The 23,520-nt window shown below is 43.7% G+C and overlaps 1 protein-coding gene across 3 annotated transcripts in view; it reads right to left on the bottom strand.

The window, feature by feature from the left end:
• The window catches only part of LOC129826169 (sarcoplasmic/endoplasmic reticulum calcium ATPase 2-like), a 44,947-nt gene that overhangs the window by 3,238 nt on the left and 18,189 nt on the right, over positions 1-23,520 (bottom strand). For all 3 annotated transcript variants that reach the window (XR_008755001.1, XM_055886568.1, XM_055886569.1), the window contains exons 6-19: positions 17,728-17,808; positions 5,875-5,960; positions 5,103-5,567; positions 3,006-3,094; positions 2,771-2,873; positions 2,547-2,678; positions 2,331-2,450; positions 2,005-2,223; positions 1,498-1,833; positions 1,145-1,365; positions 853-1,055; positions 579-664; positions 350-483; positions 70-187 (exon numbers count right to left, since the gene is read on the bottom strand). Coding sequence is in view for 2 of the 3 variants with exons in the window: in XM_055886568.1 (XP_055742543.1) it covers positions 70-187; positions 350-483; positions 579-664; positions 853-1,055; positions 1,145-1,365; positions 1,498-1,833; positions 2,005-2,223; positions 2,331-2,450; positions 2,547-2,678; positions 2,771-2,873; positions 3,006-3,094; positions 5,103-5,567; positions 5,875-5,960; positions 17,728-17,808 (2,393 nt within the window). In the remaining variant the exon portion in view is untranslated. The remainder of the gene's footprint in view (positions 1-69; positions 188-349; positions 484-578; positions 665-852; positions 1,056-1,144; positions 1,366-1,497; positions 1,834-2,004; positions 2,224-2,330; positions 2,451-2,546; positions 2,679-2,770; positions 2,874-3,005; positions 3,095-5,102; positions 5,568-5,874; positions 5,961-17,727; positions 17,809-23,520) is intronic.

The raw sequence follows: 23,520 nt of genomic DNA, 5'->3' as shown, positions 1-23,520 counted from the left end.
AGAGAGTGAGAATGGGGCAGCTAGAGAATGACCTGGGTTGAGAGGTTGATAGGAGTAAAGCTGACTTACGGGCAGTGGCTCTACGTAGAGGATGAGGAAGTGGAGGGACATGGAGAGGCAGATGGCCCCCAGCAGCCAGATGTTCTCCCAGGGGGGCATCCGCAGCAGGGACTGGTTCTCTGACAGGCTGGGGATAGAGAGGTTGAAGGTCACATTAAGATATGATTTAGGGTCCACATACAGTACTCTATATTCCATTCATGTAATTAGAAAGTTGTAGCTGTCCACTACTGAATGCTAATTATTCTTTGAGGATGAAAGAACGCTCCGCTCACTTCAGGGGACCCACCTGTTAAGGGCATTGCACATCTCAATGGTGACAAGCACAGACAGGGCCATGGTCATGGGGTAGGGGGACTCAAACACATGACACTCCAGGTCGGCGAAGTCAGGGTTGTCAGGGGAACACTGCAGGAAGTGGCTCTGTGGGGGGAGGAGTCAGACAGACACGAGGGACTTAGGCTGGGAGGTACAACACCACACAGACAGTAAAGCTGACCTCTAGGAGCTAGTCTCACCAGCTGGTACAAGGAGATCATAGGGCCGTCCTCAGCGGCCACGAACCACCAGGTAGCGGCTCCCACTGTGGCAGCTCCCACATAACCTGAGGACATAGACGGAGAAACAGTTGACCGACTGTGGGACAGACTTGTTCTCTGACTAGGGGGTGGGGGAAGAGGAGTGCACAATAACACTATATGGCAGGGTATGCCAGTAGTAGTAAGCTTGACCTTAAGATGGAGCTATTTGAGACAAAAATGGGAATAAAGCACAACAGTCCTATTAACTCACATCCGATGGCCAGGTATCTGAAGAAGAGCCATCCGGAGATAAGGGGCTCCTTGGCGCTGCGGGGGGGCTTGTTCATGATGTCCAGGTCGGGGGGGTTGAAGCCCAGTGCAGTGGCAGGGAGACCGTCTGTCACCAGGTTGACCCACAGCAGCTGAACTGGGATTAGAGCCTCAGGGAAGCCCAGAGCAGCCGTCAGGAAGATACTGCCCGCACAGAGAAACTTTGTTAGCACCACCAGCACCACTACAAAGACCTCAGTGCCAGGAGGAGGTACGTCAAACAGCTGACTCACCAGACGACCTCTCCCACGTTGGAGGAGATGAGGTAGCGGATGAACTGTTTCATGTTGTTGTAGATGGCCCTGCCCTCCTCCACAGCCGCCACGATAGAAGAGAAGTTGTCATCGGCCAGGACCATCTCAGAGGCTGACTTGGCCACGGCAGTGCCAGAGCCCATGGCGATGCCAATCTCTGCCTTCTTCAAGGCAGGTGCATCGTTCACTCCGTCACCAGTCTGTGTGGGAGAAAACAGAGATACTTAAGGATGGATAGGAGGCTACATGACAACAGCAATACAATAGATATACAAGCTTTACAGGTACAGTAAGGATAAGGATGGGGGATGTGAGCGAGGGTTTCAATGTACCATGGCCGTGATCTCATCCATGCCCTGCAAGAACTCAACGATCTTGGACTTGTGGGAGGGCTCGACACGGGCGAAGCAGCGGCCGTTGGTCACGGCATCGCGCTGTGCCTGGGGAGACAAGTCATCAAACTCGCGGCCCGTGAACGCCATTTTGTCCACGTCGTCCTCCTCGCTCAGGATGCCGATACGGCGGCAGATGGCCACGGCAGTGCCCTTGTTGTCGCCAGTGATCATGATGACTCGGATGCCGGCCAGGCGGCACAACTTGATGGAGGCAGCCACCTCTGTCCTGGGAGGGTCCAGCATGCCAACGCAGCCCACGAAGGTCAAGCCAGACTGGGCAAAGAAACACACACACACAATCAGTGTCGTCATCAGGGTTCCTACTAGAACTGCACAATACAGGACAACGTCAAACCGTTAAACTAGATATGATATTAATAGCATCCCGCAGTGTAAGTCAGATACTATCTACTTTATGCAACAGTGGTGATGAGTAACCCTCACCTCGTAACCAGCGAAACGGGCACAATCGACCAGCACCATATCCTCCCTCCTGGGTGGGGCGTCCCGGGTGGCCAGAGCCAGGCAGCGCAGGGTGTCACGCCCCGTCCCGTACTCTCGAATTGTAGACATTATCCTCTCCTTGATGCCTGGGGTCATGGCAACCTTGTTGGTGCCCACCCTGACATGGGTACATCTGTCAATAACGCCTTCTGGGGCACCCTGTGGGGTAAGAACGAGTTTGAGGTTGAAACACAGATTCAAACACGGGTGACTCAAAAACACTTGGTTCAAAGTGAGTCAAGCGGGTTGCTAAAAGCTGGTGATACCTTGACAAACATCTTTCCGAGGGAGGAGCGGGCCTTGTTGGCAGTGCAGTACACAGACATGGACTTCCTGTCTCTGGAGAACTCCAGGGTGAACTCCTTCTTCATCAGCTGCGTGATCACCTAATAGAAGACACGCAGACACACGACTCAGAAAACCTGTTAACAAACCAGCGGTGACGTTTCACACCATTCAACGGTTGCGGTTAGTGTGCTTACAGAGTTGCAGGCATTGGCCCTGTCGATCTTGGACAGGCCTTTGATGTCGGTGTCAAACGCATTCATCTTTTCCACCAGGCAGGTGAGGGCCGTCTCTGTGGCCTCGCCAACCTTCTCATACACACCTTTGGCCTGATGACACAAACATAAACAATAGTCACTTCTACTCCACGTCCCATGATGAGCCATACGAAGGAAAAAAGCAGGCAGGCGAGCGCACAGACCTCATTATAGTCCAGAGAGGAGTCATTGCACAGAGCACAGATGGTAGCAATCTCCACTAAACCATCGTACGCAGAGGACTTCACTAGTCTGCCATCCTGGTACCTGGAGGGAGACAAAGGACAGGGCCGGACACATGAGGAAACGTTGGAGGGAGTTTAACAATAGACGTAACTAGAAGTAAATCAATAATTGTAGCATGAATGGATTAGCATTAAGAGTGCATTTGGTCCTCACACTTCTCCCTCAGGGGCGTAGGTAGAGCCAGTGATGGTGAACTCGTTCAGAGAGCAGCTGTTCCCCTCGGCCTTGTCAAGGATGAACATCTGGGGACCCCGACACAGCACAGACAAGACAAGGTTAGGCCTAATCATCTCACACCCAATGTATGGTTACAACATTACATTAGAGGATGTTTCTTAACTGACACTGTAGATGGCAGCAGACCGATAACATAATAGCACAGTGGACTGCAGCAAGTCAGCGCCACAGAGTCTGTGAGGGCTGTAGACCACCCTATACTGTGTGTGGTTGGTTCTTCTATCCTAGTGGGGGACCTAAAATCCACTAAAGTCCCCACAAGGATAGTAAAACAAGGAAAATTCTCCCTTGTGAGGAAATTTCCCACATCCCCATGAGGACAAAGGCTATTTTAAGTTTAGGGGTTAGGTTTAGGGAAAATAGGATTTGGAATGAAAATTTTAGGTTCCCACGAGGATAGAAGAACATAACGTGTGTGTGTGTGTGTGTGTGTGTGTGTACACTCTGGGCTGCAGGGATTTAGATGCCCTCTCTGGCTGTGTGTGGGGGTTATGGTAGGAGTGTAGCAGTGAGCACTGGTTGTTTGGTTTAGTCCATACTACATAAGTAAATAATGGAGGCCGTCTGTCAGGGACCCTGAATAAAGAGAAGAGAGCGCTGGAGCCCAGAGGGCTTGGCCTTTTCCCTCAGGAAGAACTGGACTGGTCCAAACCTAAGAGTAGGCACACGCACACAAACACTGTCACAACAGCCAGTCAGCTGGGACACAACCACAGCAGTCTCAGTCAGAGATACAAGGAAGGAAGAGTGATGGTAATCAGTCATGTCCTTTCCAGACAGAGGCCACACTTCAAAGAGCCTTGCTGGCGTCAGATGATTAGGGAAAAAAATGACATTCTCTTTCGCTGGATACATTATGCTTCTGTTACTGTGAATTCAACACTAAACTATTTTGTGGAAGACTGTCCTTCCACGCATCACTGACCGAGATGAAATGGGAGATGGTTGCTGGGCAGTTACCTGAAGAAGACTTGGTTTACTTTCGGCTCCTAGCCTCTACCTCAAAGATCTTAAAGGGATACTGCGAGATTCTGGTATTTAAGGTCTTGATATCCTAGTAGCAATGTTGTACCTGTAGACTTCCAGTCATTGCGCTAAAGCTAGTTAGCAGTAGTTTCTCGAGTCAATGCTAACTTCCTTCATCCTGCACACAGAGACATAAAAATGATGTCCACAAGTTCATCTGACTATAGGTAAGTACATTAAAATGCCAGAATCTCGCAGTATCCCTTTAACCTACTTGATAGGGGAAAGCAATGTGGAGGAAGTTTAGCCTACTGGCATATTAAGATGATGCGCTGCTTAAACAGATGTCCTCCTTACTTATGTAATGTAAACAATGAGATAAGCACAGTAGGACATGACTAGTAGTTACTAGTGCATTAAGGCAAAAATTGCATCATCCATTCTAATAATCTCAGTCTGTGCCAGAGGAGAAGGGAAATGACTAGAGAGGGAAAGACATTAAAATAAGACCATAGAGACCCATTGGAATGCTAGATCAAAATAGATGTATTCTGGGAAATAAATAGCCGCTGGCCGATAAAGAGTCTCTCATCCAGAAAAATAAATCATGTTTTAAACGAGTGCAGTCAGCGGTTCCGTGCAAAGTTCTGTGCATATTCAACAAAAAGAGAATAAACATGCTCAATTAATAATTAAATGTCTCACTGCTCTTGGAGAGAGCATGTAAGTGTGTTAGAGAGCCACTCAGAAAGAGGGAGGGAGGGAGGGGCTGGATGCTTTGCAGAGCTGTGACGCAAGGTCAGTTATGCAACAGCACCACGGCTGAACAGTCACCCAACGGCTGAATGTAGATCACAGCCGCAGCGCGTCGCTGCCTCACCACCTCTGTAACATAGCTCACTCTTGATTCCCCACTACAAAGAGCCTTCTGCTTACACCATCTCAAACCCAATCACAGCAAGGTAATGCAACAGAGCCATTTCAGAGGCAGACCTCTCTGTTCAGTCAGTGTGTAAAGCAAGTTAGCAAGAAAACAACCAGACTCACCCTGCAGACAGACATCTGATTGGTCGTGAGGGTGCCAGTCTTGTCGGAGCAGATGACAGAGGTGCAGCCCAGGGTCTCCACAGAGGGCAGGCTGCGGACGATGGCGTTCTTCTTGGCCATGCGGCGGGTGCCCAGGGCCAGGCAGGTGGTGATGACAGCGGGCAGACCCTCGGGGATGGCGGCCACAGCCAGGGCCACGGCAATCTTAAAGTAGTAGACGGCGCCGCGGATCCAGGAGCCTCCGTGGACGGGGTCGTTGAAGTGGCCGATGTTGATCATCCACACAGCGATGCAGATCAGGGAGATTACCTTGGACAGCTGCTCCCCGAACTCATCCAGCTTCTGCTGCAGGGGGGTCTTCTCCTGCTCAGTGGCTGCCATCTCGTCACGGATCTTACCAATCTCAGTGTTCACGCCCGTAGCCACCACCACACCAATAGCCTTGCCAGACGAGATGTTGGTGCCCTGAAAACACACAGGTGGAACACTATGGCCACACAGTCCTGCACATGCTTGAGGAGAGCAGACCAAATGGAAACTCAAACTCTGTATTCACAAACCAAAATAACATAGCAGGATCTGCATTTGTAAGTACGTTTGATATCGAGTGATACTGGCATAATTTGTGCCCAAATGTTAAAGATCCATGCATCAGGTCTTCAACTTGAAACAAATAACTGAAGGAGAAGCTCAAACTATTAGCTGATAGTGGAGAGTTCAATCATCATACAGCCACTACAAGGAGCAGTAAGGAGTGAAAAGTGTTGCTTACAGAGAAGAGCATGTTCTTCTTGTCCTGGTTGACAGCTCGGGGGTCAGGCACTGGGTCGGTGTGCTTGATGACAGAGACGGACTCGCCTGGAATCAAAGCGGAGGGCAGTGCAGATCACATATCACACTGATATCCCTTTGTCGGTGTCCATCGCCTCAGGGAAAAACTACATCAACTTCAATCATAGACTCCCACGCCACAATCAATGTGTAACATTCCTCGCTCTGAATGCTTGTGCACATGATGCAGGGCAAAGCCTCTAATCATATGGATCAAGAGGAAATCAACCCTTGCTATTAACCCAGTTCAGAGGTGAACTCAGTTCCTTCATTCATTCAGGCTCAGCATTAACACTGATTAGGGCTCTACCCTGACTTAAAAACATATATATATTTTTTTTTTTTTACAAGGAGCAGGTCTGTGCCTAAGTTGAAAAATGTAGGCGCACACAAAGAAATTAAGGAGCACAAAAGCTATTTGATGTTATAAAGCTAGAATCCTTGCATTTTTCTAGGCACACTGGTGCTCTGAAATATAAATTCCAGAAAGCACAAATTATTTAGGCAACTAAAATGGTCGCACTGTAGAGCCCTGTTGTCTTGTCCAGGACAAGTAAAAAATGATCACAATATCAAACGATTACTCTGATCAGAATTGGATTAGAGGCAAACATTGGAAAAATCAAATCTATTTTTCCATGTACATAAATTTAAAAAAGCCTACTTGCATATTGGCTACAGCCTCATGTCCAAGCAGGTGCGGACATGAGGGAGGCGGCATAAAATGTAGCCAAACTTTAATGACTTTTAATTACATAAATATACTTTAAATACCAGTCATGTTTGACAAATATAATTTTACATTTGTAATTTAGCAGACACTCTTATCCAGAGCGACTTAAGTGCATACATTCTCGTACTGGTCCCCAGTGGGAAACGAACCCACAATCCTGGAGTTGCAAGCACCATGCTCTACTAACTGAGCCACATGGGACCAATAATGAAGGGCAAATTAACATGAACATCTAAAGACTTGATTCTGTCGACATACTCAAGGCACGGTTCATTTAGACCGAAGCACAGCGCCTGTTGCACACCGCACATCACCCACCTTGAATCTCATTGAAGGTGAGAAAACTAACTAACAAACCTCGATGTTTAATGTCATTTTATGAAGCATGTCTTTTTTTCAAAGTAGCCTAGACAAAATACGACCATTGAAATGTTGAGAGAATTATTTTAAAACCCTTAATGACATTGAAACCAGCATTTTTCTCATGTTCTATTGGTTTTCAAATCAACTTTCTTCCATTGTCCAGCAGCCAAAGGAATAATCCTATTCATATTAGCATCCATGCATCTTTAGAACTCCCGTTTTAATTTCTTAAAGATATTTTCATCGAGGTACGTGTGGTGCGCTTTAGAGAACATGGTTTTCCGCTAATTGCATTTTGGAACATTCGCGCATAGCTTTCAGCCATGTGCGCATTGTTGAGCTTAAAATATGGTTTAATACAACCATCACATTTTTACGCTAAATCGGTCTGATCCGTTGAGTCAGCCACATTGCCTTCTTAAAATGTTTTAATGTGCAGCAGTTGTATGAATTTTGGATCTGTCATCCCATAACTGTCCGTTTAGAACCGTATATATTTTTTTTTATCATCCCAGGGATGACGGGATGCCTTTAATTTCGAGGCCCGGAGGGAATTATTTTATAACCGCATAAAACATATTTGGTTGTAATTGTAATTTTGCTATATTTTATAGGCTACCAAGGGTGGCCAACCATCCTCCAGGAGAGCCTTAAAAAGGGGTGTGTAGACAAATTTTTGGTCTGATTCTCTATGGTAAAAAAAGATCATGTATTTTATTTTGTAAAGTGGCATCCTTGCATCATACAACAATGTAAAAATTGTGTTACTAAGAGTAGAGACATTTATCGACAAATATTACGAAAACAAGCAACACCCAAACATGACGGAGAATAAGACAGGGGAACCGAATCAAAAACGAAAACGTGACTCCTCAACCGACACGGATGATCTAATATTCTCACCACCGGCAATGGTAAAGGTCGAAACCGATCTGTTAAAATCAATAAATGACAAACTGGGTATACTTGAATTAGTTAGTAAAGATATAAAAGAGTTGAAGGCAAGCCTAGAGATGAGTGATGAAAAAGCTGCGGCTTTGGAGAAGGAAACACACGTGCTAAAAGGGACGGTCAATAAGATTGAAACCGAAATGAATGAATTTAAAAAGGAGAACAACGTTCTGAAGGAATGCTTACTGGACATACAAACTAGATCCATGAGAGAGAATTTGGTACTTACAGGTATCCAAGAGAAAGAAGGAGAGGTTCCTGAATCTGTAGTTAGAGAGTTCCTTTTTGCAGCGCTTCAGATACCGCGCGAAGTTATCGATAAGATCCAACTTGAACGTGTACACCGCCTCGGACAGAGAGGGCAGAGGTACGAACGCCCAATCGTTGCCAAATTTGCTTCATTTAAAGATAAAATAATGGTTAAAAGCCTAGGCAAAAGACTTGCTGGGACCAAAATTGGCATGAATGATCAGTTTCCGAAAGAAATTGCAGAACGGCGCAAAGTTCTGTATCCAATTTTCAAAGAAAACAGATTAAAAGCGAAACGAGTAGCTCTCGTCGTTGATAAACTATATATTGATAACCAGTTGTTCAGAGACACAAAGATTACTCCATGGTTATTTTAAAAATTACAAAGTTCTCATAGATGAGGAAAATAAACACAATTCAAGCCCGGTTACTGATTGTAACAATACAATACAAAATATAGCTTTTCTATAAATCTTCACATATAACTAATTGAACACAAACACTATTTCTATATAGTGAAGATAAAAACTAAGTAAACAGAAGGCACAGTATGTGTGGATGGTGTGGTGTGTGTTTATTTTTATTTGTTATGTTTGGAAAGTTGAGTGAGTGAGTAATGAAATAGTTGCATATCCCAGAGCCAGTGTATTGCTGTGGGCCGGGTATGAGAGGGCTTTCAATGTTGTTCAGATGATGGATATACTTTTATAATGAATTACACATCTTATTTATTTATTGTCCTATCATGGGGAACTATATTTTTAAAATAAATTATATCTAATTATTTATTATCCTATTTTAATGGTACGGTCCATGGCCCTATACCCTAGACACCCACATGAATGGCCCAGATACTAAGGAGAAGTCCCTAACTGTTTTATGTGCATGCTGTATGCGGTCTGTATGCAGCCAAAATGAGGTCAGGGACCAAGAGCAGCACTGCCCCCTCAAGATTCTGAGCCTGCTTGGCAGGGTTGGTCCTGCAAAGCCAAAGCCCCCTAAAGGGAGAGCATAATAAACAAGGAAATTCTCAAAGCTGCTAATGAGAACCTTGATGACCTTGTACCTAGCCGGTGGGGATTCCGGTGGGGTGCCCCCAACCAGGCAGTGGCAGTGCTGGCAACACTAGCTGCAGTAACCCATGGGGAGGGGGTCACACTCGGACATTCAGAGAGGGGGTATATTATTGTGGCCCTGGTGGCACGAAACCAATCGGACTGCATGGAGATGCTTGGGAACATGGTCAAAATGGATGACCGTATTGTGGGTGTTTCAGGAAGAAGGTGTACATTTGACCTCCATCATCTAGGATGTGACAATGGTAAATAAATCTCTACATTTATGCTCATTTTTTGCGCAGTCTTGCAGGCCTTCTCATGCAGCTGCAACTGCAAGTACATTTGTAAATCATGACCCATCTTGAGTTGGGCTCTGGGATGGTGCAATTGTTGAGAGGGTGAGCTTATGGTTGTGTGGGGGTAAGGGCTGAATGTGTGTGGGTGTATGTGTGTATCCCACAACTGTTGCGAAGGAAGAAGTAAAAGATGTTAGGGACTATAGAGGATGATTCACAGCAATATGTAATAAAAATCGAGGTGAGGGCGATGGAAATGCATTTGGCAATGGATCTGCTTCGGTTCGGTGGATGGTGCTGTGTGCACTTTTCGAAGGATGGATCCCAGTCGGTCCGGGGCTGTGCGATGCGGGGGGTCGGGGGTGGTCTGCCGGGCATTGGGATGACAACCCAACTCGAGATGGGGGCTTTTGGCGGGTGGAATAGTGGGGACCAATTGGAGGTTTGCTTAGTGGAGATGCAAATGTCATGGTACAACTATATAGACACTCAATCATTATGTTACTTTTTAATAGGACGTTTACAAACATATATTTTGATAAAAATAATTGAAAGGTGTGTCTCATTATGGTAAGTGGTGAAATAAGTATAGCCAGTTACAATTGTAATGGCTTAGCAGATAAGAAAAGACGATCAGTATTTACCTGGCTAAAAGAGAAGGATTATAATATCTACTGTTTACAGGAAACCCATTCAACAGTTTTAGATGAAGTTTTGTGGAAAAAGAACTGGGGGGGCGAAATATATTTCTCCCATGGGCAAAGAAATTCAGAAGGGGTGATGGTTTTAATTAATAATAACTTTGATCCAAATGTGCAACTTGTCCAAACAGATCCTCAAGGTAGATGGATTATTTTAAATATGTTATTGGACAATAAACATATATGGCTTATTAACCTATACGGTCCGAATAATGATGATCCAAGCTTCTTTGACAATATATATAAGAATGTATCAACTCTACAAGCAACACTAGACTCTATTATTATAGTGGGAGATTTTAATACGGTCTTAAATACCTCTATGGACCGGAAAGGAAATCACACTACAAACTATCACCCTCAGGCACTTAAGGAAATCAGGAATGTCATGGATATATTGGATATATTGGAATTAGTGGATATATGGAGACTTAAATACCCTGACCTAGTGAGATATACATGGCGGAGGCTTAATCAAGCTAGTCGCCTTGACTACTTTCTTATATCATTCTCTCTGGCACCAAAGTTAAAAAGTGTTTGATAGGGGACAGAATGCGGTCGGACCATCACATAATTGGCATATATATTACTCTTACAGAATTTCCACGTGGGCGAGGATATTGGAAATTTAATCAAAGCCTACTAGATGATAAATTGTTTAGAACTAGGACAGAATAATTTATAACTGACTTTTTTAGACATAACATAGGTACAGCAGATCCCCATATTGTATGGGACACTTTTAAGTGTGCCTTTAGAGGCCATGCAATTCAGTACTCATCTATAAAACAAAAGCAATTTCGATCAAAAGAGTCCATATTAACAAAGGAAATTGAAGGACTAACAGTACAGTTAGATAACAAATAACAAATAAAAACGGTACCATAGAGGCACAGAATAAGTTAGAGGAAAAGAAATGGAGGAACTTATTCAAGAAAGATCCAGTGTAATATATTACAAAAATAAAGCGAACTGGATGGAATATGGGGAAAAATGCACCAAATTCTTTTTCAATCTTCAATATAGAAATGCTACCAAAAAAAACGTATTAAAACTTGTTACAAATGATGGAGTCACGCATGATTCACCAAATGATATTTTGAAAGAGGAAGTAAAGTACTTTAAGAATATATTTGTGTTTCAGGCTCCTCCATCTCCACTAACTGAAACTAATTGTATGGATTTTTTCCCTAATAATAATGTAAAATTAACATCTGTACAGAAAGACTCATGTGAAGGCCTAATTACAGAGGAGGAACTACTTGATGCAATTGGGGCCTTTAAGGATGGGAAAACTCCAGGACTGGATGGCATACCAGTGGAAGTATACAAACATTTTTTTGATATACTCAAAGGACCATTATTAGCTTGTTTTAACCACTCCTATATAAATGATAGATTATCAGACACGCAACAAGAAGGTGTGATATCATTATTACTGAAACAGGACCCAAGTGGTATATATAAAGATCCAGTCCATTTAAAAAATTGGAGACCTCTCACACTTCAGTGTTGTGATGCAAAAATCCTAGCAAAATGCTTGGCGCATAGAATAAAAAAAGTTTTGTCAGATATTATTCATCCTAATCAGACAGGTTTTTTACATGGACGATACATTGGAGATAATATAAGGCAAGTACTGGAAACAATAGAACACTATGAAATATCAGGGACACCAGGCCTGGTTTTCATAGCTGATTTTGAAAAGGCTTTTGATAAAGTACGACTGGAGTTTATATATAAATGCCTAGAATATTTCAATTTTGGGGAATCTCTTATAAAATGGGTAAAAATTATGTATAGTAACCCTAGGTGTAAAATAGTAAATAATGGCTACATCGCAGAAAGTTTTAAACTATCTAGAGGAGTAAAACAAGGTTGTCCACTATCGGCATATCTATTTATTATTGCCATCGAAATGTTAGCTGTTAAAATTAGATCAAACATTAATATTAAGGGATTAGAAATCCAGGGCCTAAAAACTAAGGTGTCATTGTACGCTGATGATTCATGTTTTCTTTTAAAACCACAACTAGAATCTCTCCACGGCCTCTTAGAGGATCTAGATACATTTGCTATCCTCTCTGGATTAAAACCAAATTATGATAAATGTACCATATTACGTATTGGATCACTAAAAAATACACATTTTACATTGCCATGTAGTTGACCAATTAAATGGTCTGACGGTGATGTGGACATACTCGGTATACAAATCCCAAAAGAAAGAAATGATCTCACTCCAATAAATTTTTATAGAAAGTTAGCAAAAATAGATAAGATCTTGCTACCATGGAAAGGAAAATACCTGTCTATTTGTGGGAAAATCACCCTGATTAACTCTTTAATCATATCACAGTTTACCTATTTGCTTATGGTTTTGCCTACACCTAGTGACCTGCTTTTTAAATTATATGAACAAAAAATATTCAATTTTATTTGGAACGGCAAGCCAAATAAAATTAAAAGGGCCTATTTATATAACGAATATGAATTCGGAGGGCAGAAATTATTAAATATTAAAGCATTAGACCTCTCACTAAAGGCATCAGTCATACAAAAGTTATACTTAAATCCAAACTGGTTCTCTAGTAGATTGGTACGAATGTCTCATCCTATGTTCAAGAAGGGCCTTTTTCCCTTTATTCAGATTACACCTGCTCACTTTCGGATGCTTGAAAAGGAAATAATCTCCAAAATATCTTTATTTTTTAAACAAGCCTTAGAAAGTTGGTTGCAATTTCAGTTTAATCCACCTGAAAGGACGGAACAAATAGTACAACAAATCTTGTGGTTAAATTCAAATATAGTAATTGATAAAAAAAATGTATTTATCGAAGAAATGTTTAAAAAATGTATAGTTTTTGTGAATGATATCATAAATAGGACTGGTGGAGTAATGTCACACATGCAGCTAACACAGACATATGGAAATGTCTGCTCTACCCAAAATTACAACCAATTAATTGCAGCATTACCACAAAAATGGAAGAGGCAGGTGGAAGGGGATAAAAGTAAGGAACTTGTATGTCGGCCTTATATTAAAGAACATAAATGGTTAAAGAAAAGTGTGATAAATGAAAACATATACCAATTTCATTTAAGGGCCAAAAAACTTACAGCTGTGCCATATAAATTGCAAAATAGTTGGGAAGAGATTTTGGATGTACCCATTCCATGGCACATGGTTTATGAATTGATACGCAAAACAACGCCGGATTCAAAACTTTTAAATTATGCACATTTGTGGCCTGCTGGAGGTCATTTTGCAGTGCTCTGGCAGTGCTCCTCCTGCTCAAATGCGGAGGTAGCGGTCTTGCTGCTGGTTTGTTGCCCTCCTACGGCCTCCTCCACGTCTCCTGATGTACTGGTCTGTCTCCTGGTAGAGCCTCCATGCTCTGGACACTACGCTGACAGACACAGCAAACCTTCTTGCCACAGCTCGCATTGATGTGCCATCCTGGATGAGCTGCACTACCTGAGCCACTTGTGTGGGTTATCGACTCCGTCTCATGCTACCACTAGAGTGAGGGCACCGCCAGCATTCAAAAGTGACCAAAACATCAGCCAGGAAGCATAGGAACTGAGAAGTGGTCTGTGGTCACCACCTGCAGAATCACTCCTTTATTGAGGGTGTCTTGCTAATTGCCTTTAATTTCCACCTTTTGTCTATTCCATTTGCACAACAGCATGTGAAATTTATTGTCAATCAGTGTTGCTTCCTAAGTGGACAGTTTGATTTCACAGAAGTGTGATTGACTTGGAGTTACATTGTGCTGTTTAAGTGTTCCCTTTATTTTTTTGAGCAGTGTATATATTTACCCCAAAAAATATGGGGGATTGGAAATGATGCAGACAATTACATTGGAAGCAACATTCTTTCCGCAATATTAAGCTGATCCACCCCCCCCCAAAAAAAATAATAATAATTGTGTTACAGACCAAGTGACTTATCTGTCCTACTTGTTCAATGGACAAGTGGCTAAAAAAAAGTTAATGTCAAGCCCCTTGTCATGATATTAAATTAACAATGCAATGTCTTTCATTTTGATAAGCTAAAGTAAAACATTTGTTGTGCTGTGCTGAGCACTTGGGCTTGAACTGGCTCCGACGTATCATAATAATATGCCAGTGTACCGAGTGTAGAACAGCTTTGCAAACAGTCAGACCAGCAAAGAGACATTTACTTTAGAGACGCGAGTCATCTATCAAATAAAGTTTTGAATAACAAACTCTAAAGGAATAAACCTTTAGAGTTTGCCTATGTGGAATGAATGCAAATAAACCTGTGGCAGAGGACAATCAAGAGCGAGTCATACAGTATGCTTGTACGCTCAGAGTAGCTACTGCTATCAGTAAAGCAAGCTGTAGAACACCTGGAATGAGCATCTGTCAAAATCTATTTTTACTAGAGAAGTACAGTATCCTAAGTTGGTTCAGTATAGGCAGGGTTGCCAGGTCTAGATAACGTTTCCAGATCAATGACCACTCAAAACCTGCCCAAAAAGCTCAAAATGTTCACAGAAAGAGAGTAGTTGCCACATTTATACAATAAACCCTTTTCCCATAACATTATCGAGCCAATTAAGGAATAGACGGAACTTGTAATAACATTAGAAGCTGAATTCGGTTTTAATCAAAATAATAACTCTAGCGAGCTATGACATAATAAAGGAATTCGAATATGTCGCAAGAGAAAATAATTTGCCTTTAAACTCACCTGATCATTTCCATCAATGGATGTCGGTTTAACTAGTTTGACTGCTATGATTAAGCAATAAGGCACAAGGGCAGTATTGTATATGGCCAATATACCATGGCTAATGGCTGTTCTTAAGCAGTATCCAGATACAGCAGTTAGCCGTGGTATATTGGCCATATACCACAAATCCATGGGGTGCCTTATTGCTATTATAAACTGGTTACCAACGTAATTAGAGCAGTAAAAATAAAAATGTTGTCATATCCGTGGTATATGGTCTGATATACCACGGCTTTCGGCCAATCAGCATTCAGGGCTCAAACCCAGTTTAAAATGGTAAATAAATCCCTTGTGTGGATGTGCATAACTATAGATAAATCCGACAGGAGAGTTTGAGTGATGAAAGTTGGACAGAGGGTCTCAAAATCTCTGAGTAAGAAAGACTTGGACGAAAAAATAAAAAAAATAATGTTTTTTCTGGCAATTGTGCCATCATTATGTGCCAGATGTTAAGACTACAAACCGTTATAAAATGGCCAATTTGTGAGATTGACTTGCTCCCAGCTGTGCCCTGGATACCATATGTGAATTGATTGCCCCCCATCTATCTTCAGAATTCGTTCTGCTAGGTGACTTAAACTGGGATATGCTTAACACGCCGGCCGTCCTACAATCTAAGCTAGAGACCCTCAATCTCAGAAATTATCAAGGAACCCACCAGGTACAACCCTAAATCCGTAAACATGGGCACCCTCATAGATATTATCCTGACCAACTTGCCCTCCAAATACACCTCTACTGTTTTCAATCAGGATCTGATTGAAACGCGTTCCAGCAGGTATATCTCACTGGTCATCCCCAAAGCCAACACCTACTTTGGCCACCTTTCCTTCCAGTTCTCTACTGCCAATGACTGGAACGAATTGCAAAAAATAAAAATCGCTGAAGTTGGAGACATATCTCCCTCACTAACTTTAAGCATCAGCTATCTGAGCAGCTCACCAATCGCTGCTACACAGCCCATCTGTAAATAGCCCATCCAACTAACTACCTCATCCCCATATTGTTTTTATTTACTTTTTTTGCACACCAGTATTTCTACTTGCACATCATCATCTGCACATCTATCACTCCAGTGTTAATTTGCTAAATTGTAATTACTTTGCTACTATGGCCTATTTATTGCCTTACCTCCTTACACCATTTGCACACACTGTATATATATTTTTCTATTGTTATTGACTGTACTTTTGTTGATCCCATGTGTAACTCTGTTGTTGTTTTTTGTCGCTTTGCGTTGCTTTATCTTGGCCAGGTCGCAGTTGTCAATGAGAACTTGTTCTCAACTGGCCTACTTGGTTAAATAAAGGTGAAATAAAAATAAAGAAATAAAAGGCATGAACCCAGATTTAATTCTGTAGCCTATGATTGTAATTCAACTTTTCCATGGTTTGCGTGGATACATGCAGCTAGCCTATAGCCCCTGATAGGCCTACATCTCATTTCAGGTAGTCTACAGTAGCCTAGACAAGATGTAAACTGAACGATTTAGCAGCTTGCTTAGCAGCTTGCTTAGACTAATTTATTAAACATGAATAAGCGAGCCGATTGCAAGATAAGTGTTTGTATTTCCCAATAGCCTACTGAGGATGGGGGTCATCATTTCAATCACTGAATTAAATAACATGTATATGATCTGAATATGCTTGTCAACAACAGCCAGTGAATATTTCTTTGGCCTAATCTGACCACGGTTACCATCAATCTAATGCATTCCAACAACTGATCTGCAATTGCAATAGAGCTTTGACAACGTCCAATTGAATTAACTAAACTTGGCCCTTAATAATAGCACAATAACAAAAAGGCTACAACAAACTGAAGTTATTGGCTATTTAATAAATCAGTTTGCCAGCTCCAGGTAGACTACACAAGTGGCACAAATTGATTTGCAATGACTCCAGTGATTGTAATTTCTACATATTTTCTGTATCAATTGGTAGCCTACAGTAGCATATAAATGAATAGGCTAATTGCTGGCCAAAGGTAAATGTATCATTTCCACATTTAATGTCAGTTTCATTAAAAAGAACCACGTAAGGGAGTTCCATAACTGAGAACTGTGAATGCTTAAAACACTTTGCTTGATACCGTTTTCTTTAAGCAAAGTCCACATTATAATGGAGTTTAAACCACATCCGAGATAATTTATGTACCGTAATACGCTCTAGTGCGCCCAAAGTCATTTTCCAGAGCTTTGTCTCCATTATGTATTGACGTGCATCAGCTCTAGCCTGTTAATATGTTTAATGGAAAAAGGGTTGGAGAAAAGTAGGTGTTTCTATAATGATAGTCTAAAAACAGTTGTCACAACGTGACGTGCGTTCTGCTATGGCTCCTCTCATTCATGTGACTCAGCCAATAGTGGACTAAGCTGCAGTGCTCTCTCTCTCTCAACACCTCACTCACTCACTCACTCACTCACTCACTCACTCACTCACTCACTCAGCAACAGCCTGCCTCGCTGCCAGCAGCAAGTCACAGTGAAATATACATATAAATATTTTTAAGAGAAATGCCACGGCGGCCGCGGTGTGACATAGAAATAACCCAAAAGCCCACAACCTATACATTTTCGCCCGCAACATAATTTTCAAAGTAGCCCAATTCTGCAGGAAAACCATGGACATGGCAACCCTGAGTATAGGAAAAACAGTGCAGCAAACAGCTGTGTGTCTTACCGGTCAGGATAGACTGGTCTACTCTCAGGGTTGTAGATTTGATGGAAGAGAGACGGATGTCTGCAGGAACCTTGTCTCCAACTAGGGGGGAAAGAAGACAGACACACAGAGAGAATTAGAGAAACAGATTACAATGTCATAAATGGACAATGATGCATTGCAATCAGCAAAAAGTAGACACATGATACCTCACATGACCTCCATAACATCTGCCCATGATGTCAACTCATTGTAGCACAAAACAGACACAATATAGTTACAGGTCTCTCAAGACAAACTGGTTATGCATGTGCAAAGCCAAAAACAAGTTTAAGCCTATGCTGTAAGCAGAACATTATGGAAAAAAACACCCTATACAGAGTGCTTAGACTAATGGACCTTGAAGACTACCAAGCTGTTCACTGAAATATAGATGCAATTTATTCAGCTTCACTGTTAACCGACAGACTATAGCTCATTTCAAGGTTGGTTGCTGGGCCACACGAAGGCAGAGGAAGGGTACTGGGCTTCTATTGCTGTAGGGGAGAAAGAAACACCAGAGCAGGAATAGGAAATGGGGGACTGGTGAGCCTTAAAACGCCGGTCCATAAGAAAGAACCCAATTTGGGCCACATCTGAATTGTGGTGACCCGATTCAGCAACCTATTAGCGCATAAATGCTGGGAGATGGGGAAACCACTCGGTTTAAGGCACGGTTCTTCTTTCAGTTTCAACGTGCAGAGCAGTTCCACATAAAACATGTCAATTTTCTCTTACAGATATGGGCCCGGTTTCCCAAAAGCATCTTAAGGCCAAGTTGGTAGTTAGAACTTTTATAGGAGCATCGTTAAACCTCCGAGCTGTTTCCCAAAACCATCGTCACCAAAGCAGGACTTGAAAAAGCTTGTTATTTACCGACTGCCCCAGACCACTCGTGGAACAACTAAGTGAGTCGTTAGATGCGTTTTTCCCTACAGTGTCACTTTATACACAGAAGATCTCTGCTAAACATAGAATCAAGATGTTTATCTGTCTCTCTGCGACTGTCGATAACTTCGTTGTGAAGTTGACTACAAATACAAAGTTCCCAATGTCTTTGCAATTGTTACAAACAAGCAAACGGTAAAAAGGACGCATCAAATTAAAAACAGAATGACTGCATTAAATAATATACCATGTGGGCTATAGGCCTATATATTTATGTTCAATTAATTGACTTCTAATTTGCAATTTGTACACTACTGTCCAATTTTTTCCTCAATATATTTCATGATGTACCAAATCTTGATTTAATGCATTATTATAGAGTAAGCGTTAGAATAAGCTGCCTCAATATTTGCACCCATAGGTGATAATATCTCTAGGAGCTAATCTGCCATCAGTATTGTGGAACATATATAATGCTAAAGTAAGATTTGAATGGAGGAAGCTGATCCGAGAGCAGCATTGGCTTTCTTTCGATCCCATCAGTAGACATGCTCCAACGACGTACTAATTGATCATTCTCTCTGCGTGGTGTTCCGGGAAACGCATGTTAAATCTTCGGCCCTCGTAGATGCCAACGTTCCATTGCTATCGGGAAACTGGGCCCTGGAGACTCCACATAGTATTACATTTATTCCACTAACCATGCTGACCTGTCAAAATGAATGTCCCTAATAAAAACACCTCCACACACAGACCATCTCGCAAAGGAGACAAACAGGAAGACGTGCATCTTTAGTCAACTTTAAACCATCCCAGGACGAACAAGGTGATGTCGTGCAGACAGAGAAGAAAAAGAAAAGGCTAATAAATGGCTTGTTTTTTAATTATGCAAACATGATCCCCCTGTGCGCTTGAGGGGAGAGGAAAATAGAAAACTTTACCGAACAAAAATAGAAAACGCAACATGTAAAGTTTGGTCCCATGTTTCATGAGCTGAAATACAAGATCCCAGAATATTCTCTCAAATTTTGTGCACAAATTTGTTTATATCTGTTTGTGAACATTTCTCCTTTGCCAAAATATATCATCCAACTGACAGGTGTGGCATATCAAGATGCTGATTATAACAGCGTATCATTACACAGGTGCACCTTGCACTGGGGACAATAAAAGGCCTCTCTAAAATGTGAAGTTTTGTCACACAACACAATGCTACAGAAGTCTCAATTTGAGTGAGTGTACAATTGGCATGCTGACTGGAGGAATGTCTACTAGAGCTGTTGCCAGAGAATTGAAAGTTCATTCCTCTACCATAAGCCGCCTCCAACGTCGTTTTAGAAAATTTGGCAGTACGTCCAACCGGCCTCAGAACCACAGACCACATGTAACCACTCTATGCCCCTGCACAGTCATTAATTTCCTTTATTGAACTGTAACTGATAGCAGCTGTTTCCATCATCCCCACTGAACAGGAAGAGGTGGAGGAGATAATCCCAGACGCTGTCACTTGGACATGGAGCCCGCCTTCCAAAACTCAGACGCAACAGGAGTGGCTCTTAGAACAAACAGTACACACTGGAACAGACACAGAGACAGAGAGAGACAGAGAGAGAGAGAGACAGACTCACCCCGGTGTGCAGTTGGGGGTCTCTTACTAATTGCCTATAATTTCCACCTTTTGTCTATTCCATTTGCACAACAGCATGTGAAATTTATTGTCAATCAGTGTTGCTTCCTAAGTGGACAGTTTGATTTCACAGAAGTGTGATTGACTTGGAGTTACATTGTGTTGTTTAAGTGTTCCCTTTATTTTTTTGAGCAGTGTACAAGTAGTATCGGTACTGAGTCAATGTGCAGGGAGAGGGGTACGACGTAGTTGAGATACAGTAAAATGTACATGTAGGTAGGTGTTAGCTAACGTTAGCTGTCTGACTTTATTAGCCAGCTAATTTTTCACACCATAAACTAAATTATTTGAACAGTTAAATTGGCTAATGTTGCTCAACATTTCTCTGGCTAGCTAACGGAGAATTCGATAAAGCTAGCAAGATACTTAATGTGAACAATACTTGTTCTACCACACTTTCTCCCTCACCTCAAACTATCCAAATGCCAGTTGTTTTTCGGTTACAGTTCATGAAGTACGCTTCATCACCTTCTCGCCCCCGTCTCCGTGGTCAGGCTTCTCACCTACCTCTTCGTTATCGTTCAGAGGACGCGCCAACTGCCTTTTCACTCGCCCGCTGTATTTCCAGGGTGCTCGCTGATGCTGTAACTAGCACATTGGTTGTGTCTCTCTTCAGTCGCGTGCTGCATTCTGTTATGTGAACGATTGGCTGAGCCTTGGATACAGCCCGTATTTCTCCATACGCGCATCACTCGTTCACTGACAGCTAGTAGTGATCCAAAGCAGAGTAGCAGCAGCATATGTGAAGAGTGAAAGTGTGTCTGTGAGTGTGTCTGTGTGTGGGGGGCGTCAACATGCATGTGCATTGTGTGTATGTGTGAGAGCGTATTGTGGCATACCGCGGACAAGCCACAAGGGGGAGACTCGTCGAGGCCTGGTGGTGACAGGCATTCTACATCACGCGGTGGTGGCTCCCTCTGCTGGATGTGCCAGGTCTCGAGGGGTCCTCCACCAGGACTAATTGGGGCTGATTGAGGCTGGAGAGTAATCAAGGGGCTGATTGCTCACCAGCTGTATGGGGCCCATAAAGCTGCCAGGAGTGCAGCACACGGGAGGGTTGGAGGTAGTGAGAGGTTGCTACCGGACAGACATCCTCACGTTCTGCTAGAACCGAAGTGCTTGGTGTTCTACCCCAGAGGAAACTTGGTTCTTTTTCTTTATTGTTTTAAATAAACACCCTTGAAACTGAGGTAACACACTTGTCTGAGTAAACGTTTTGATCAAACCCCCTGGTCTGCCACAAGTGGTGGAGAATGCGGGCAAGTCTGACAACATGGTCAGACCAGGGTTGACGTTTACGCAGTATCAGCGCGGACGAGCTGATAGCGCAGTTCGTTCGGGCCCAACAAGCGCAACAGGACATTCAGGAACGAACGCTGGAAGAACAGCGTCTACAGAATGTCCGACAGCTGGAGGAAGTCAGGAAGCTTCGAGGAGAAACAGACCAAATTACATCCCACTCAGTTTTTAAATCAGGCTAACGGAGGATGATGATATCGAGACCTACTTCTGCACATTCGAATGGACAGCACTCCGTGAAGGTTGGCCCAAGGCGAAGTGGGCGAGTCTGCTGGCCCCGTTCCTGTCCAGAGACGCCCAAAAGGCGTATTATGACCTCAACACCAAACAGGTGGCTAACTACAACTGTTTCAAGTGGGAGGTACTCAGCCGCTACAGGTACAACCTGGCCCTTTGGTCCCAACTGGAGGTTTGTATCAGAAGCTTCCCCCCCGAGCCCAAGTGAGCAAACTAGAGCATGGCTCCTAACCGACGTAGCCACCTTCCCCATTATCAACAAAGTGGTCATGGATCGCTTCTTACGGGTGCTACCTCACGACATGAAGAGGGCGGCAAGCCTACGCACGCCCCAAACCTTGGGAGGACCCCTTGGGAGCCGTGGAGACGCATCAGAACACAGAGGCCCTGCTGAAGGGGACGTAGGCCGAGTCTGGGAGCCGTCGAAGGGAACGGAAGGACGATCCCACCACCATTCTCCCCAATCTGACAGTCAGCTGGGCTAAAGGACTGCAGTCCCACAGGGAGACCGCCAGGGGAGTCAACCCACCACCGACGACCCCAGGTGGATGAAGACCAAAGGTGGTGTTTTGAGTGTGGCACCCAGTGACACCTTGCATGGAATTGCCCGGGTCGAGAGGAGTCGATGCCATCAGGGGGCCCCGGAGACGAGTCGGGGCACAGAGTAAACTGTCACCTCCTGTTGGGCCCGCAGCGAACCACCAGCACCCATGGTCTTGGTGATTGTTGACGGTCACGACATCCTGATGGATTCCGGGAGTGTGGTAACACTTGTACAAGCACGCCTGCAGGCCCATCTGACCGAGCATGGTGAGATGTCTGTCTCCTTTGTCCACAGCGGCACCAAGCAGTATTCGACTGGGCAGGCCACCATCATGACGCCACAAGGGAGCTGCCAGATGGTGGTGGGTGCCGTACCAGAGTTTCTGGTACCCCTCCTCGTGGGACAAGATTGTCCACAGCACTGTGGAAACACGAGCTGGATAAGAGTATGAACCCATGTTCCCTCCTCCTTGATTTCGAGGGACCCCCGAGACCTGCCATGAGCCCCGAGGGGGACAGTTCAGGACCTTCCAGTGGGAGGATCCAAACTTGAAAGCCGCTGCAGCCCAAGTGATAGTGGTGGATGGCCAGCTTCTTCCGGGGTTGAATGACCGGCAATACCCCCATTTCCAAATCGAAAATAACCTGTTGTATCAGGTGTCGCACGAACAGGGAGAACTTCGAGAGGTGCTGTTGCTGCCCCACCGGTACGTCAGAACCATTCTTTAGCTAGCCCACACCCATTTGTTGGGGGCGCACCTGGGAATGGAGAAGACCCGGTAACGAATTGCCGCCTGGAAGAATATTGCCGTAGCTACCCAGAGTGTCAAATCACCGCCCCAAAAACACACGATACGAAAGAGGCCATACCAGATCCTCAAGGCCCGAAGGAAGGCCGTGAAGCAGGAGGTGGAGGGTATGCTGAGGATGGGAGTCATCGAAGGAGTACCAAAGTGCATGGTGCAGCGCCATCGTGATGGTGCCCTAACCGGACGGTAGTCTGCGTTTCTGCAATGACATCTAGGGGGTGAACAATAATCAGTTTGTTTGACGCCTACCCATTGACGATGGTGGACAAGTTCATCGACCGGTTGGAAAGGCCCGGTACATCAGCACCCTGG

The sequence above is a fragment of the Salvelinus fontinalis genome, chromosome 28 (assembly GCF_029448725.1).
Source record: "Salvelinus fontinalis isolate EN_2023a chromosome 28, ASM2944872v1, whole genome shotgun sequence".
Taxonomy (NCBI): Eukaryota; Metazoa; Chordata; class Actinopteri; order Salmoniformes; family Salmonidae; genus Salvelinus; species Salvelinus fontinalis.
The sequence above is the reverse complement of the archived record's forward strand: the minus strand, read 5'-3'. Positions and strand labels throughout refer to the sequence as shown.